The sequence below is a fragment of the Corvus kubaryi genome, unplaced genomic scaffold (genome assembly GCF_017639235.1).
Source record: "Corvus kubaryi isolate FWS band 111438036 unplaced genomic scaffold, C.kubaryi_AGA036_p1.0 37219, whole genome shotgun sequence".
Classification (NCBI taxonomy): Eukaryota; Metazoa; Chordata; class Aves; order Passeriformes; family Corvidae; genus Corvus; species Corvus kubaryi.
In genome coordinates this window covers 58,394-76,096 of record NW_024581062.1, presented here as the reverse complement: position 1 = coordinate 76,096, position 17,703 = coordinate 58,394, and the positions used below count along the sequence as shown (strand labels likewise).

General features: G+C 51.7%; 1 protein-coding gene across 4 annotated transcripts in view; it reads left to right on the top strand.

The window, feature by feature from the left end:
• DAGLA (diacylglycerol lipase alpha) overlaps positions 1 to 12,443 on the top strand; it is a 57,105-nt gene extending 44,662 nt beyond the window's left edge. For all 4 annotated transcript variants that reach the window (XM_042022610.1, XM_042022612.1, XM_042022613.1 and 1 more), the window contains 6 exons: positions 830 to 898; positions 1,881 to 1,953; positions 2,748 to 2,944; positions 3,770 to 3,899; positions 4,323 to 4,504; positions 5,131 to 12,443. In XM_042022610.1, coding sequence (XP_041878544.1) covers positions 830 to 898; positions 1,881 to 1,953; positions 2,748 to 2,944; positions 3,770 to 3,899; positions 4,323 to 4,504; positions 5,131 to 6,058 — 1,579 coding nt within the window. In that variant the 3' untranslated portion in view covers positions 6,059 to 12,443. The remainder of the gene's footprint in view (positions 1 to 829; positions 899 to 1,880; positions 1,954 to 2,747; positions 2,945 to 3,769; positions 3,900 to 4,322; positions 4,505 to 5,130) is intronic.
• Positions 12,444 to 17,703: the final 5,260 nt, after the last annotated feature.

Genomic DNA, 17,703 nt, shown 5'->3' with positions numbered 1-17,703 from the left:
AAAACCAGGGAGAGATTAATCCTGAATTCCTCCCGTTTTAAATGGGAACAGACCTTCTGGTCATGTCATTCCCAAACAAAACATCCCATTGGATTGCTGTGAAGTGAGGGAAGGTCTTCCTAGTCCTGACAGATACCACGGGGATCCTTGGAATCAGCTATGGATCGTGAGAGGCTTCTTGTGGTAGTTCCTGCATCATATTCCAGGAGCAGCCAAGAGTTTTAAACCATCCTGCTGCTGGATCTGGATGCTGACATTCCTTGTAGTATTCCCGAGTCTTCTGCAGCCTCAGAGCTACAGAGGAGGATGTTTCAGGAGAGTTTTACAACCTTCTGCTCCAAACTTCCACTCGTGGCTCCCTTGGTAGCTCCTGACTTGTGCTGTGCCCAGGATCATCCCTAGGTCAGTGAGGCAGCCTCTTCCTGTGGAAAGTCAGAGTGGGAATCCTGATTCCTTCCCTCTTCTCTTGGAACTCAGGTTGCTGCAGAAATTTGCCATCTGAGTTCTCCCAAACGTTGGGGTTATTTCGTGCTACATTGTAGTCTCAGGAGCAGGGAATATCTTCTTTCTTGGCTGTCCCGCCATTCCCAAACTACTGGAAAATGATTGTGAGGCACTGAGTTCAAGCACTTCCTTTCCCAGGTATATCCAGAGCCATGTGCGGGGTAATGGTTGGGCCATGGGATGTGGAGATCAGGCTCTTCTTCCCCAAGGTGCAAATCCCCAAAGCCTGGAGCAGCTTGGATTGGGGTTTGTGCCCCTGGTTTCCCTGCCACCAAATTGGGAATGAAACACTGTTTGCTTCTTCTTGCTCCTGTTTCTCTTCCAGTGAGGATGCAATGGAGTATTCCAAGGAGTTTGTGACTGCGGTGGTGCTTGGCAAAGATCTGGTGCCCAGGCAAGTGGAGAAGTGTGCGAATTCCTTGATGAATCTCTGCTGTTCTGTCCCAAATCATCTGTTTCCTGTCAGAAACACTTGGATCATCTCTGTCTCCAGCTTCCTCATTTTTCTGTCCTTGCATTGCTCCCTGTTTTTCTTCCTGGTTCTGTGTCGCTGTGTTTTTCCTGGACACCTCTGTTGGGGTTTTTATAGGCAAATCCCTCCTGTGTGAAAGAAAAGGGGGAATGTCCTGCCTCTGGAATCCCTGCTTGTGGTACCTGGAATATCAGTGCCACCTTCCTGGTTCCCTGTGTTATCTCAGCCCTGTCCTGGATGTGCTTTCACCACATTTGGTCCACTTTGTCCCAAAATCCCTGTTTCATGTCACCTTCTCTCTGAACCACCTCATTCCTTGTGCCTCGGCATTCCTCACCTTCCTCATCTCCTGGGATACGTTCTGCTCAGCAGGGACTTGGAGCGGGAGCCAGGCAACCTGGGATTTACCTGGATGCCATGATCCTGTCCATCCTGTCATCTCCTCAGTGGTGTCATTCAGCTCCAGGACACTTTTCCAACTCACCTGTTCCCTGTCGTTCTCCGTCGTCACCTCCCTCCTTTCCTGTTTGCTGATCTGATCCTGGTTATTGTCCTGGTAATTCCCTGTGGCCTCTCACTCCTGGCTCTGGCTCCTGGGTGATGCCACAGCCCACCTCTGAATCCATCTGCTCCATGTTGTATCCTTGTAGTGTCCTTTGAAGCACAATCCCTTGTTTTTCTGTGCTCTGTATCCTTCTTGTCCTGTTCCCTGCCCAGGTGTTGTGAACACGTTTTCCCCTCTTCCACAGTCCATCATTTTCTTCTTTTCCAGACTCACTTCTTCTTCTCCAGAATCACATCTTCATCTCTTCCAGAATCAAGTCTTCCTCTTTTCCATAACCACATCTCCTTTTCAAGAGTCACATCTTCCTCTTTTCCATGATCCCATCTTCCTCTCTTCCAGGATCGGGCTCTCTCAGCTGGAGGGATTTCGCCGGCAGCTTCTGGATGTTCTCCAAAGAAGCACCAAACCAAAGGTAAGAGGGAAGAACCAACACCTGGAAATGTCTCTGAGCGGGGATGGGGAATTTTAGTGGCAGGAAGGGCAGGTTTCCTCCAGGTCTCCTCGGGATCATTATTTAGGGAACCAGAGGAATGATGGAAAGAGCTGGAGAGCTCAGTGGGATCATTCCGGCTCATTCTGGCAACTTCACCATCACAGATCCCAAATAACTGAGCAGGGAATTTTCTGTCTGAGCCTCTTAAAGTCTGTATTCCAACTGCAGCTTTTCCTGGCCAGTAAAAACTGGGAACAGGCTGGAAGTACAGCAGTTGCCATGCTTGTAGGAACATCCAGGTGATGCTGTTTCAGGATAAGAGGTCTGCTCATGCCTTGGAGATAGGAAACGTGGGAAGTTGTTCCTCCTCAGTCTTTACTGTTGCACCAAGATGAAAAAAACCCATAAAATATGAAGATTTTTAGAGATAAAACATGATGGAATTTACCTGGAGAGGGTATATAACTGGGAAAGGAAAACCAGCTTTCACAAACACTTGGATTGTCTCTGTCTCCAGTTTCCCTGTTTTCCTGTCTTTCTATTGTTCCTTATTTATTCCCAGTGTCTGTGTTTTACCTGGACACCTCTGTTGGTGTTTCACACACCTTCCTTAGGCAAATCCCTCGTGTGTGAAAGCAAACAGGGAATGTCCTGCCTCTGGAATTGTTTAAATCTCTCAAATCTTACGAAGTGATTCTGCTTTTCTTTGCTTTTCTCTCCTCAAATCCTCCCTTCCTCTCTCTCTCTCTCTCTCTCTCTCTTTGTGGGGCCAGTGGCGGATCATCGTGGGGGCCACCAAGTGCATTCCCAAATCCGAGCTTCCCGAGGAGCCGGAGGAGAACTCGGTGACGAGCAACCGGCTCTGGACACATCCCAGTGACCTGACCATCGCCCTGAGCGCCAGCACCCCCCTGTACCCCCCCGGCCGCATCATCCACGTGGTGCACAACCACCCTGCCGAGCAGTGCTGGTGAGTCCTGCAGTTCCTGCTGGAATTCCTGCTGGAAAACTCTCTCTGACACAAGGAGAAGCGGATTTTCTTCCCCGCTGTCTCACGGGGACAGTGGTTGTGTCTGTGCTGGTGGAACTAGGGAATGGTTTGGGTTGGGACTGTGGAGATCCATGGGCAGGGATGCTTTCCACCAGACCAGGTTGCTCCAAGCCAAGTCCAGCCTGGATTTTAAAAATTCCAGGGATGGAGCAGCCACGGCTTCCCTTGGAAATCCATCCCAGTTTTCCAGTCTCACCACCCTCACAGGGAAGAGGATTAGATATCTTCCAATATCTAATCTAAACCAGCACATGGAATCTTGGAATGGTTTGGGTTGGGAGGGACTTAAGATCACCCAGTTCTACCTCCTGCAATGGGCAGGGACACCTTTCCACTATCCCAGGTTGCTCCAAGCCCCATCTAAACTGGCTTGGAACACTTCCAGGGATGAGGCAGCCACAGCTTTTCTGGGAAATCCATTCCAAGGCCTCCCCACCCTCACAGGGAAGGATTTCTTCCCAATATCCCATCTAAACCCACACTCTGTCAGCGGGAAGCCATTCCCCCTTGTCCTGTCACTCCAGGCCCTTGTCCAAAGTTCCTCTGGAGCTCTCTTGGAACTCATTTGGGCACTGGATAATCATGTCCCTGTTGGATAATGCAGAATTTTGGAGCAATATGTATTTTAACATCTCTTCCCTCTGTTTTTCCTTTTTCTCCCTCTGCATCCTGATGTTTTCGCATGCCAAAACACCCCCCTGCTCTTCCATCCTGTTTTCCCTGTTGTCTGGACCCTTTTTCCAGCTGCTGTGAGCAGGAAGATCCCACTTACTTTGCCATCTGGGGGGACAACAAGGCCTTCAACGAGGTGATCATCTCCCCGGCCATGCTGCACGAACACCTCCCCTATGTGGTCATGGAAGGGCTCAACAAGGTAAGGCAGGGAATTGCCATCCCAAAAAACACCGGCACAGGCCAGCCTTGCCCTGGAATGCTGCTGGTTAAATACACCAGGCCATTTATTTTGGAGAAGAGGAGGAAAGGGGATGCTCCCGCTCAGTTGTGGCATGGGATGTTGGAGTGGAGCGTGGTGAGGTTTGGGAATGGAATTCCCAAAGTCCCAGAAGCTCCTGTTTCCACATTTAATGTCAGAATGACACGAGGTTGGGTGGTAATGGTTCATTCCAGGAGCTGCCATTAAACTGGAGCCCAGGTGACATCTGGGGATATGTCAGGATTTATCCATCTAATCCTATATCTCCCCGTGCTTCCAGAAGGCTCTGGGAAGAAAGAGGCCAATGCAGCTGTTGGAAAGCCTCCAGTCAATCCCTGCTGTTCCTCTGCTTTCTCTGGACAGGTCTTGGAGAACTACAACAAGGGGAAAACAGCTCTGCTTTCTGCAGCCAAAGTGATGGTGAGTCCTACGGAAGTGGATCTCACCCCAGAGCTGATATTCCAGAGCCAGCCCTTGCCCAGCTGCCCCTCTGTGCAGATCGGAACTGGAGCCATCCCAGCAGACAGAAGGAACAGCAGTACCAAGTAAGGAGGGATTTTCCATGAAATATTGGCTCCAGGTGTGGGTCCTCTACCTCTTGGAGCATTGTGATCCATGTTTGTGGGAAAGACAGCTGCATGGGCTGCCTTTGTGGGAGTTAAAGCTTCAGGATGTCTTGTGGAATGTCGGGGGGGGAATCCCTTGTGTTGCTTAGGAATTGGAGTGCAGCAAGGTTGGAAAGAGGCATGGAAGAAACTTCCTTTTTTCTCCTTATCCAGATGGGTGGGGTTTTCCCAAGGTGAAACTTGGAGCCAAATTCGGTTTGGGTTGGAAGGGATTTAAGGATCACCCAGTTCCAGCCCTGCCATGGGCAGGGACACCTTCCACTAGCCCGGGTTGTTCCAAGCCTCATCCAACCTGTCAGGGATAGTCCACAGCCTCTCTGGGCAGGAGAGAAGGATTTATTGAGCCAGGAAAAAAGGGAGAAGGGCAACAATCAGAGTTTGCAGAGGGAGAATCCATTTGTGATATTTCCAGCTGGGAGGACAGAGCGAGAAGAGATTCCCGGGAGTTGTGGATGCCTCTGGTTGGAGGAGCTGTGTGAGGAACTCTTGGATCCTCTGGCTGTTCTGGAATTCTGCAGCCTCACGTTCTCTGTTTCCCGTTGCAGGAGCAAATCCCATTCAGAAATCAGCCTGGAGGGGTTCTACGAGACGAAGCCGCTTTCTCCCGTGCAGAAAGACCCCGTGGAGCTGCTTCTCCTGGACACTAAGGAACGTCTCTCCGTGGAGCTCCAGGACCGCCGCGCCCCTCTGGCCACCATGGAGAGCCTCTCGGACAACGAATCCATCTACAGCTTCGATTCCCGGCGCTCCTCCGGTTTCCGGAGCATCCGGGGCTCCCCCAGCCTCCATGCGGTCATGGAGAAGGACGAGACGCACTGCTTTTATATAGACCCCGTTATCCCTGAGGAAAACCCTTCCCTCAGCTCCCGGACAGAGCTGCTGGCTGCCGACAGCCTCTCCAAGCATTCCCAGGAGACGCAGCCCCCGGAAAACGTCCTCAACAGCGGCGGCACCACCCCCCAGCGCCGCTGCAGTGCCGAGGGCACCGGGAGCGACGGGGAGCGTGCGTCCTTGTCCCCTCGGGAAGAGCCGGCGCTCCACAACGGCCGCCTGGCCGACGTTCCCAGCCCCCAGGTGCTGGAATTCGCCGAGTTCATCGACAGCCTCTTCAACCTGGACAGCAAAAGCAGCTCCTTCCAGGACATTTACTGCATGATGGTGTCGGACAGCTCCAGCGACTTTGCGGAGATTCCCAAATCCGTCAGCGACCAGGAGATCCTGCTGAGGGCGCAGTACGAGCCCAACTTAGTCCCAAAGCCCCCGAGGTTGTTTGCGGGCTCGACGGATCCTTCGTCGGGAATCTCCGTGTCGCCCTCTTTCCCCCTTAGTTCATCCGGAGAACTCATGGATATCACTCCCACGGGTGTGAGCAGCCAGGAATGCCTGGCCACGGACAAAATCCGGACTTCCACCCCCTCCGGACACGTAACCAGCCCTGCCAAGCAGGACGACCTCATGATTTCGGCCCTTTAGTGCAGGGGAAAGGGGTGGAGTGATCCCAGTGGGATAATCCATGGAGGAGGCCATCATCGGGCAGTTGGGATCAGAGGAGACAGCTGGAAAAATCCCTTCTGGGGTGACACAGTGGTGGTGTCTGGAGGATGGATTGTGCTGGAATCGCGTGCTTGTGGCTGGGAGAAGCTTTGCCCCACGGGGCCTGAGAGGGTCTGAGGCACTAAAGTTCCCTACCTCAGCCTGTCTCATTCCAGAGGCAGATTCCTTGCCCCGGGGCACCTGCTGAGTTTGGGAGTGAGATACCTGGATAGATGGAAGCAGGAGGGGGACGGGCCAGATCCCTCCCCTCAGGACCGAGCCGGTGGTTTGGGAAATGAGCGGATTGAGACTTTGGGCCCTGTTGCACTACCACGGATCCGGCCCAAGATCAATTCGGCACACTTCCATGGGGATTGCTTTTGTAGGACACTCCTGTTTTAAAGCCATTGGGGCTGTATTCCCCCCAAATCCAGTCCCCTCTTCCCGGCCAGGCGCAGCAGGAATGGGGCTGGCACCATGGTTTCTCTCCCCCGAGTACTCCTGAGAGGGAAGAACGCTGTTCCCAAGAGCCCAGTCCCTCTGCCACGTCCCTCCTTTGGCAGAAAGTTCTCCTGGATATCACCCCCCATCGCTCCTTGGTTCCCTGGACCCCTCCGAGCCGGCGACATTCCCGTGGGACTGCCAGGAATCATCTCGGAGCTGCACAGATGTGGATGGATCAACTGCAAAATGCACCCAGCGTTGTTTTCCAGGCCCCTGCGGAGTCTGGGAGTCTCTCCTGGATCCCTTGGGGTCCTCACACCACCCATATGCAGCATCCACGGATCAGTGCCAGCCTCTGTCGTTGGGAATTCAGGGAAAAGATGGACTTTTTCCCAGTGTTGCAATCTCTTGTATGTTTACAGAGCTGCTGAGCTGGTTGGAAGGTATTTATTAAGGAAATAGGGAGGCTTTCCCGAAGGAAAATCCACGGTCATCCTCTCCTTCCCGTGCTGTTCCCTCTGGGAACTGAGGCAAGAGAGGATGGGCAGGCAGGATTCCAAGCCCCCTGCTTCCCAAGTGGCTTGGATTTGGGGGTAACCGCCTGCTCCCCTCTTCCACCCTCTCTCCACCTGCACAATTCCGTGTAGGAAAGCTTGAGCAAGTTGTTAGGAAAACTACCTGAGCCTCCGGGCCCGGAGGAGCCTGCTCCACCTCTCCAGGCAGGTTTTCCAATGATGGGAGCAGGAGGAAAACTACCTATCCTAGGAAATGACACATTCTTGGGACCTGGAAAAGGCCTTGAATTGACCCAACTCCCCTTCAGAGCTCAGCAGTTACCGATGGCTCTCCCCGGAGTTCCGTCCTCCCTCCCTGGAAAAGAAATTCCTGGTTTAACTTCTGTAGAATCCTGTGGTTGCTCCCTTTCCCTCTCCTTACTGGCACTATTTCCATTGTGGGAGGACACTGTGCTTCCCGGGAGCTCAGCTCCTGGCAAATCCCGGGGTTCCTGTTCTCCACGGGGGCTCCAGAAGCCCCGGGATGGGTCAGGGCTGTGCTTCCCGGGAGCCAGTGGGATCTGATGCCATCAAGGAGCACTTTATAACCAGTGTGCATTGATGTAAATAACCCTGGGCGCACGGAATTCCACGGGATTCTGTGTCCAAGTGCTGATGTCCCACTCCATCCAGCGTGGGATGCTCCAGCCCCTGCTCCTTACCCGTTACAGAGCCTTCAGAAGTGCTTCAAGCGGGCAGGAAAACATTATCCCTGTGGTTTAAGGTTCCAAAGGTGACCTTTCCCTGAGTGGAATGAGAGGGAGGAAGCCCCTCTGGATTCAGAGGGATTTGGAGAAGGAAAACTCCTTTTATTCTGAGCAACCAGAAGTTCCTTTTGTTTTTGTAGGTCCTTAAAAGAGGAGCAGGGAGCAGGTGGTCCGGGAGTACAGCACAGGGTAAGGAGGAATTCCTGCACTCAGGAAACACTACCAAGGTGATTTTTCAGGAATACGCACAAAAATCCGGGAAGCTTTGAGGGGAAAAGGGGAGCTGAGGGGCAGGGAGGCTGGGGCTAGCGGGCTAGCTCCCCTCCTGGCCCAGGAGTCGGGATAAGGAGCTCATTCCTGCCCTTATTCCCGGCGGGAATTAACCCTTAGCACTAAGGCAGAGCTTGGGATCTGCAAAGCACTTTAAAACACTAAGGAAAAGGATCATCTCTGTCCCTGGGAGCGACATGGATACCTGGGATTAGATGGAACTACTGGTGGGAGGTGCCTCCAGGTGAGGAAAAGTGGGATATCTCCCTCCTAAAATGATTCCAGTAGGAACCTGCTGATGTTCCATGGCTCAAATGTTGCACTAGAAAGTCCCTTCCCTGACGTTCCTCCGCCGTGTCCTGGAAGACTCAATCCTTGGGTGACTGTTTCCTTCTCTGTGCCATTGGAACTGTATCCCATGGGAATGGCCTTCCCTTGCCCTGGCAGGAGGCAGCCTGGAATGCCGTGGTTTTTTTGCTCTGTGGTTACTGGACTTTGGAAAAGCCTGGAAATACCTAATTCCCGGGAGCTGGGCTTGCCACAGGTCAAGGAGTAAAGGCACAAAAGAGCCCCTCTCATTGTATCCTGTCACAGATAATTCCTGGTGTTTGTTGACAAACAGATCTGATCCAGTCCTCCCAAATGAAATCCACGTTCTTGGAACGATTTCTGCTTTAAATGTCTCCGTGTCTTAATCCCCATCACTGTGTCTCGATCCCCTAGCATTCCGTGTCTCCATTCCCATCACTCCTTCGCTATCTGGGCATTCGGAAAGGCTGATCTCCCATTTCCTCCTGGAAAAACACACCTTGGAATGCTGAAATAAATGCTAAAGCTGCAGCTACCTCCTTCTTCTGTACTGTACACACTTCCTACTTTCTCTTCCTGCTCTGCCTTTGGGAATACGAAGCATCTCCAGTTTTCTGAATCTCTTGGCTTCTGCTTCTTCCTCTTCAGCTTTGTGCCTTCTAATCTTCGGGTATTCCCACAATATTCCAACAGGATGTTCCACTCTGTGCAGAGGCAGCGCTGGAAGTGCCTGACACCCCAGATCCCAGAGTCACCCATTCCATGCCTCATCCTTAAAATCCATTCTGATCCTTCCTCCTTGGACTGAGTGACCTTTAAAGGTCCTTTCCAACACAAACTTTTCCAAGAGTTTCTTGGCAGAGGAATGGAGCTGAGGCTCTTCTGCACCAGTAAATTGATTTTATTGTTGCTTTTGTTGCAGCAGTGCCAAAAATTTGGGAAGGATCCTGCAGTGCTGGGGATATACCGGCCCTTTTCCAATATTTATCAGTATTCCTTCTCCTTTGGGACTGCCTTCTCCATTTGGAATATTCATTTCCTCCTAAAACTTTCCGCTTTTCTTTGCTTCCTGTTCCTCTCACCTATTTCAGGAGCCACCTCATCCCTCCCTTCTCTCGGGTGCTGGTGGCTCATCCCACATCCTTGGTAGCACATAGGAAACATGGGAAAACTATTCCCCACCATCTCACAATGATCCAAAGCAGTTAAATGGGATTCTTGGAACTTTTTAGGACCTTTTTTCCAAAGCAAACAGGATTTGTAGGAGGTACTTTGGTGTCTGCAGAGGGCTGGGATGGCACAGCTGGTGGGGAGTGTGGATATAGAATTCCAGTGATTCCCAGTTCTGCTCTTTTAGGATGTTAGATCCCAGGAATAGCTGATGGTCCCAAGCAGGATTTAAGTGGGAAATCTGTTTCCAAGGGCACATAAGAGGGAGGAAAAGCTCCAAGCGTGGGGATCCAGGATCAGTATCTAACACATTCTCCATGCACTTTGATGTTTTCCCAGCTTTTGCTGCTCTTTCCCTGCAGGCAGATAATATTTATTTCCATGGAATCGCCCACACAGCTTTCATTTACAAATTGGGACATAGGAATAATCAGGATTACTCCTGGCAACGGGAATTAGGTGGGATTAATTGTCGCTGGAATGGGTGTGTTTGGATTTGTGTTTTGGGGCTGTATCCAAGAACCTCCGTTGAATTTCCATGGGCAGCTGTGTTTGCCTTGGGAATTGCTGGGTTGGAGCTCCCCTCGATGCTGGCTTTATCCTTATCCATTCTGGGATATTCTTCCCTTGGCAGTAGGACATCCTGGCTTTGCAGGATGGGAGCAGGAATATTTCATTCCCACGGGTTGTGGGATGGTGGTTGTAACTGCAGCCTTTGAGGAACATCCAAACTTTGCCTAGGGAGGTGTGGACTCCCCATCCCTGGAAATATTCCAGGCCAGGTTGGATAAGGCTTGGAACAACCAGGGCTAGGGAAAGGTGTCCCTGCCCATGGCAGTGGGTGGGAACTGGACGAGCTTCCAAACGATTCTGGAATTCTGTGATTCCCTGCTTGCAGCGTTACAGTGCTGCAGGAAAGGGAGGGTTGGAATTCCAGCGGTGGCTCCGCATGGATAGCTCTGCTGAGAAATTCCTCTGAAGGAAGCAGCTGGAAAGCATTGCCTGGAATTGGGCTCGTTGCTTTGTTCCCAAACAAGCCTGTGCAGCGCTGACTTTTGGGAAGAGGCGCTGGATTTCAGGAAGAGCCTCGTTTCTGGTGCCAAAGCTCCCTCTCATGGCTCCTGCATGGAGGAGGCGATGCTCCATGGATCCTGCTGGAGGCAAACACTGCCCATCCTTGGCAGCCGTGGGGAGGAGGAGAGGAGGGAATGTTGCAGCTGGTAGCTGGGATTTGGTCTGGGAGTCCTTTGCTCGCCAGTCAGATCCATGGTGGAGTTATGGATGGAGAGAGGGATGGGAAGGGGGCTGATCAGCAGTCACTGATGTCCTTCCCCTTCTTCCAGCTCCGAGGAGCTGCTTAAGGGCTGGAAATTCCAAACATCCAAGGATTGGGGCAATTCCTTGCTTTGTCGTAGGGAATCATCATCAGCCTCCGAGCGCTTTGCTGTCCCCACTCCCATTGTTTTTTCCATGTTTTTTGAGTTCATACCTCTTGTGCCTTTGTTCTCCCTGGCTTCAGGTCCCAGATTTCTGGGATCAGACATCTCCCACCTTCCTTTCCCGCTTTTCTGGGAGTACAGAAGTGTGGCCAAGGTCTGGTAGGAGCTGTCCTTGCTCCCGAGCTGTCCCGTTCTGCCTCAGCCAGGACTTTCCTGCATCTTCCCACTTTTTCCCTGCTGCCTGAGGTCGTATCCAAGTGCCAAAAGCAAATCCTGGCCTGAGGCAGGCGATTTCCTCCAACCCACACCGTGTTTCTCCCTGGCTCCTGAGCAGCCCCTTCCAAAGGTAAGCTCCCTGGGAATTTTTCCTGCTTTCCTGACATCACTGTGTGACGCCTTGCTCCATGCCCTGACATTCCCACCTTCCCAGCACACCTGTGGGATGAAGGGAAGCTCTCCCTGTCTCCACCTCTTGATTCCTGAAAATCCTTGCAGCACAGGAACAAGCCTTGACGTTGGTTTTTCTTGGGATTCCACTCCCCTGCTTCCCACCCCAGGCTTTGTGCAGTTCCGATGGCTCAGAGTCGGAAGTCCCAGGCAGGGCTGGCACGGGCCTGTCCTGCCGGGATATCCAATTTTGGGAAGTCTGTGTGCAAAGGGATCCCGGCAGGGGGTTTTTCCTAGGACACTGCCACACTCCTTGGGTCCTAACTCCTTTCCCGGGATGTCCCCAGCGCTCGCTGGTGCCGAAGTGGCCTCACCCTGCAGCTCCAGCTTCCCACCTTTCCCTCCACAAGTCCAGGGAATACTCTCGAGCTCCTGTCCTGGCGCTAAACGGAATTCCTAATGGCACAGGGAATTTGGGGATGGGCTCTGCCTCCCTGTCTGGAATGTTGTGCCCTGCGAGCCCCTTTCCTTTGGCTCTGCCTCTCTGGAAAAGGCCTTCCTGCCTGTCACCTGTGTCCCATCCCGTGCTGGGGCAGCTCAGAGCAGGATACCTCCGGATTAATTTCCTGCTGGATCCTAATTGCCTCCTTAGAGCTGAAGCCTTTGGCATTTTTGGGAGAACCAGCCCTTCCAGGGAGCTCTGAGCCACTCCCGCTGCCTCTGGCAGGGCTTTTGGAGCACTCAGATATGCAAGTGGGAGGGAAAACAGCCCAGCATCTTGCGTCCCCATGCTCATCCCGGGAATGCTGCCCTCTGAATCCCTGCTCCGAGCTGCCCCAGCATGAAGATTCCAAGGAAACTCAAGCACTCCTCATGTGCCCTTCATTCTCCATGTGACTTTTTTTGTACCTCTGTACGAAAGATCCGAACTAATCCCGCTGTAAAGAAAGATCCGGATGAATTATAACCCAATTCCAGAAACATGGATGTATATAAATTTTCTGTATATTCTATGGCACTCTGTATAAAATGGATGTTGGAAGCATGGCTGGAGTATGTGACTGTTCCCAAGGATGTCCTGGACACGGATGGTTGGGATTTGCCTGAGGTTTCTGTCTTAAAGGGTGGTGAGTGAGTGAGTGAGTGAGTGGGAGAGGTGGGAAGGACACCAGGAATTTGGTATGCAGCTCTCGGGAAGGGTCCAGGGAATCACTGGCAGTTGGTTGTCTCTTCTCCAGCTCTCTCTGCTCTGGATTCCAGCCTTTGGAGCGGGAAAACACTTGGGGGAACATCCAGAGGTTGTGGATTTGCCATCCCGCAGGCAGGTTGGAGCAAGCTGGAAGTTGTCCTGGAAGTAGTGGAAGGCGTCCCTGCCCATGGCAAGGATGGAACTGGATCTTTAAGGTCCCTTCCCACCCAAACCATTCCAGGATTCCATGATCCCTGTCTCTCGAGGTCAGTTCTAGGAATCTCTCCTTCAGTGGAGAAGGAAATTAAGGAAGGAACTGGATGCTTTGAGTTATTCCAAGTTAAGTTCAGCCTGTCCTATAAAAAGAAGGATTTTAGTGCAAACAAGGAATTTTTTGGGAGTGGATGGGAATAACAGGGATAGAAGAGGAGTGTGAGTGCTCTCAGACAAGGATATATCCCAAATAGTCAATCTATTGGATAGTCCAGCCTGAACAGTGTGGAGCTCTCCCCTTTGGATGAACATCAAGGTGCAGGCATCCTTCTGTGAGCCGGGTGAGTCCAAAGTGGGATTTTCCCAGTGTCCCGCAGGACACGGCTCTGGAGCTGTAAAGCAGGGTGTCACTGCCTGAGAGCTGTTCCCAGCTGAATAATTCCACATAATTCATACCCTGGAAAAGGGAAAAGCTGAATTTATGGCTTACAGGGTCAAGGAATAAGGGCAGGAGAAGTACTGGAGCTCGCTGACCAGCCAGGAGAAATCCAGGCAGGGAAAGGAATGCCTGGAAGCATGTAATCCTATTAATGGCTGCATGGAATTGTTTTTATGGCTGCTCCTGAAGGGACTATCAGGGAATTAAGAGCTCAAAGGTGGCTGAACTACTGAGTTCCTATAAAAATGCCTATAAAAAGTGCTGGAATGTTGAAGTGCCTGATGTTTCGGGATGGTTTTGTGGGATTTTTTTTTTCCTACCCGGAGCTGTATCAGCCTCATAAAAGGATATTGGCTCTTCTGGAAACCCTTCCTCTCCGGGGGAAGGAAAGCATCCAACTCTGGCTGCTATCCTAGGATAAACACAGAATAATCCATGTTTAGGAGAGGCTGCTTTAATTCCGTTTTTAAGGATGAAAATATATGGATGTGGACACAGCAGGAATGGGGGATGCTGCTATAAAACCTATTAAAAGCCTTCCTTAGGGATGTAGTCGTGTTTTCCAAGGAGATTCTCCGGCTGCTGGGTGTGTTGGTGGCCTTAGGAAAAAAATTCCAGCTTATTGAGAAAAGCTGTTTCCAATCCATTGACAAAAAATCCGGAACTACAGAAAAAAACCCCAAACCTTCCAACGATTTTTGAAGCGTTCCCGAGCAAGCAAAGAAAAGGAGGGGAAATAATGGGAATATTTAATAACTTAAAGCTGAGATCTAATTGTTAATTAATTCAATGGAAACCAGCATGGCACAGGGTTTTCCCAAGGATTCCAGGTGGTATTTCCATTGGAAAAGAGGGAGAGGAAATGGTGATCTGAGGGTGATGGTGCAGATGCAATTCCTGGCCTCTTCCAGCAATCTCTCCTTGGATTTTCCAGCAGTCTCTATTCATCCTTCCCACCACAGAACTTCCTTGGGAAGCACACCCAGCCCTTGTGGCCTTGTTTGTCCTGGCAGAGTGGACAGGGGTTTTCCATGGAGCCTGGATGTCCTTGTCGGGAGTGGGTGGGTGACACTTCCCCGCTCCAGGCCTGGGTGGAACCTTTGCGCTTCCAGCTCCCGAGGTCTCCTGGGATGCTGAGGTCTCCCAGGACGTGTGTTCCTCCCTGAGGATGGTCCTTTATTCCTTCCTAAATCAATGGAGGTGTTCTCTCCGTCTCGGGAACGAGCCCTTTGGAGTTAATGGATAACCAGGAAGGGATTGATCCGTGCGGGACTCCTGCCAGGAGGAGATAACGGAGGGAGCTCTGCTTCCGCCTCCAGCGGGGTTGGAAAGGACTTCCCAGGGAAGCTCTGGCTGTCCCATCCCTGGTGGTGTCAAGTCCACGTTGGAAAAAGCTTGGAGCAACCTGGGATAGTGGAAGGTGTCCCTGCCCATGGCAGGGGGTGGAATGGGATGAGCTTTGGGGTCCCTTCCCACCCAAACCATCTGGGATTGGGGTGGTGTGTGAGTAGGAGATTCCAAGTATTCCAGCATTTCCAACAGCGACACAGCAGCTTCTCTGGGACCTGGTCCCACCAGGAGGAATAAGTCTTCTATCCATTGGATATCTCTGGATCCATGATCCCTGCTCGGCTGAGCCTCACGTGAGCCAGATCGATGATTCTGACGCCCTCCCGGAGACTGAGGTGTCCATGCTCGGAGCTGGTGGAAAAAGGCTAAAAATAGATTCCAAATCCTTCCAGCCGTGCCTGGGAATCCCAGCTGGAGGTTGGGATGTGGGGAGGGATAGGGTGAGGGAGGGGAAATTCATGAATTATTGTTTTGTTAGAAACTGGACTTTGAAATTCGGCGCCGGAGGGAGCCCCGGCCGCACCTTCCATGAGTAATATCCCGAGCAGTATCCCTCCAGCCCTTCCTGGCTCGTGCTCCCAGCGAGCCATGTGGGATAGGGAGAGCAGGGTTTGCAGGGAGCATGACCCAGAGGGGATTGGGAAGCGGCAGAAATGTGGGAAATGTGGAGGGCAGGAGAAAGGAAAACCAATGAGGGAGTGGGTTTGGATCTGCTCGAGCTGCCTCCATATGGATCAAAGCTATACCTTTGAATTTTTGGGATTCAGAGCTCCCTAGGATCCCCTGGGGATCACACAAGTCCATCCCTGAAGTGCTGGATTCTTGGCTCATTGCAGGAAGGGAGCTGGACCATCCCATGTGGATGAGGTTGGCTCCATCCCTTGCTGTGTTTTTCCAGTGGGTCTTTTCCCTTTAATCAGGTCTGGGAAGGGGAAGAGCAGCATTCCTTGGGAGTGGGAGCTGAGCAGACTGGGAGGCAGGAGGAAAACTCAGGTGAGGAGGACACAGATCATCCACACCTCAATTTGGGCACCAGGGAAGGAGGAAAGATGGGAGGGAACAAAGATTCCTGGGGGTATATCCAAAGGAGGGTGTTCTGGGAATGGCAGCCACGGGGTGAGGGCAGAACTCTCAAATCTGAGGGTTTGAATCCTTAATGAGTCGTTCCCAAAGGGATTTTCCTGTCTGGTAAGGGGTGTGTGACACTTGGGAGCTGTCCTATGGGAAGGCTGGGATGTGAGAATGTTGACATTGTCCCTAAGGAAAGGAGGGAAGCATCATATTTTTACTGTAAATGAGTTGCTCCACAGGATTTTACACCTTAGGATGGGGAATCCCAGGCCAAGGCCGACATGGTCCATCCAGAGGGTTCCAAATCTGGACTCGGGGTCCTTTCCCAAATCTTTTGATCTCCTTGGACCCAGCTTTATGGTCCAACGCCATCACAGGCAGGAACTTGTGGAAGTGCTGGTGGAACTGGATGGGCTTTAAGGTCCCTTCCCACCCAAACCATTCCAGGATTCCATGATCCCTGTCCCTCGAGATCAGTTCCAGGAATCTGTCCTTCAGTGGAGAAGGAAATTAAGGAGCTGGATGCCTTGGGTTATCCCAAGTTAAAGTCATCCCACCGTATACAAAGAAGGATTTTAGTGCAAACAAAGCTGTTTACAAGGGAATTTTTGGGAGGGGATGGGAATGACAGGGAGAGAAGAGGAGGATGAAAGCTCTCAGTCAAGGGTATATCCCGAATATTCAATATTTTGGATACTTGAGCCAGGATCATGTGGAAATCTGCCCTTTGGATGCTGGGATCTTTCTCCAAGGCAGGTGAGTCCCAGCTGGGATTTTCCCAGTGTCCTGCAGAGCGAGGGAGTTGTAAAGCAGGATCTCACTGCCTGGGGCTATTCCCAGCTGAGTAATTCCATGGATGAGCTTTAAGGTCCCTCCCAGACCAAAGCATTCTGGGATTCTAAACCACAGAATCATGGAATGTGGTTCTACAAATCAAATGATGATTTTAGGAATCCATAAAACCATGGGATATGGTTCTGTGGATTCCAGGATTCTAAATGACAGAATCATGCATTCTAGGATTCTAAATCCTAGAATCATGGAATATCCTGAGTTGGAAAGGACCCTCAAGGATCATCCAGTCCAATCCTGACTTTAGTGCTGGGTTTAATCTTTATTTAATTAAAATATTACGGACCAACATCTAACAGGGTTTAGGCCGGGCTGGCGCTGGGCTTCCCGGGAAAAATCCATTTTTCCCTAATTTCCCTTCCTTCCCACGCAGCTTGTGCCCGAAACGGGGTGCTGAGAGCAGGAACAAGGGGAGCAGGGAATAACAATTGTCTTAATGTGGAGAGAGAGGAGAAAAAAGGGCTCGTTCTCTCCACCCCGAAATAATAGACCCATTACTGTCCCCAATCCTCAATCCCCCTCCTCTGCCGCGAGAAGAATTGGTCACTGCACAGCTGTGGGAGCGGGATAAATATATTTATATATCCCGGAGAATCTGCCCTTCTCAATTGGGATGTGGGGCCGGACAATCCCTCATTGTGCCCTGGCTGGCCCGCAGCAGAAAGGCCCCACAGTTTGGGGCTGGCAGGGCCCCGGCGCTCCGAGAACTCGGAACTTCATGGACATTATTCCCGGCGGGCCCTTCTTTATTTGATTGGAGTCATTACGGGGTGGGTGGGAGCGGGGAGGGGGAGCTGGGCGTTATTGGGGATTGTGGGAACATCTGGGGAGAGCAAACCACAGCTGGGCCTTGCCCTGAGGGGGCAGGGGTTGGGGTTTGGGGTGGGATTTGGGGCTGAGCCGGGGCTGGGTTCGGATGATTTAGGGCTGGATTTGGTGTTTGGGGCTGGTTTCGGGTGATTTGAGGGCTAATTGTTGAGGATTTAGGGCTGGATTTGGTGTTTGGGGCTGACATGGGGCTGGATTAGGGGGATTTGGGGCTGGATTAGGGGGATTTGGGGCCGGATTTGGATGATTTAGAGCTGGAAATTAGTATTTGGGGCTGGTTTGGGGTGATTTGAGGGCTAATTTTTGATGACTTAGAGCTGGATTTGGTGTTTGGGGCTGAGTTGGGGCTGGATTAGGGGGATT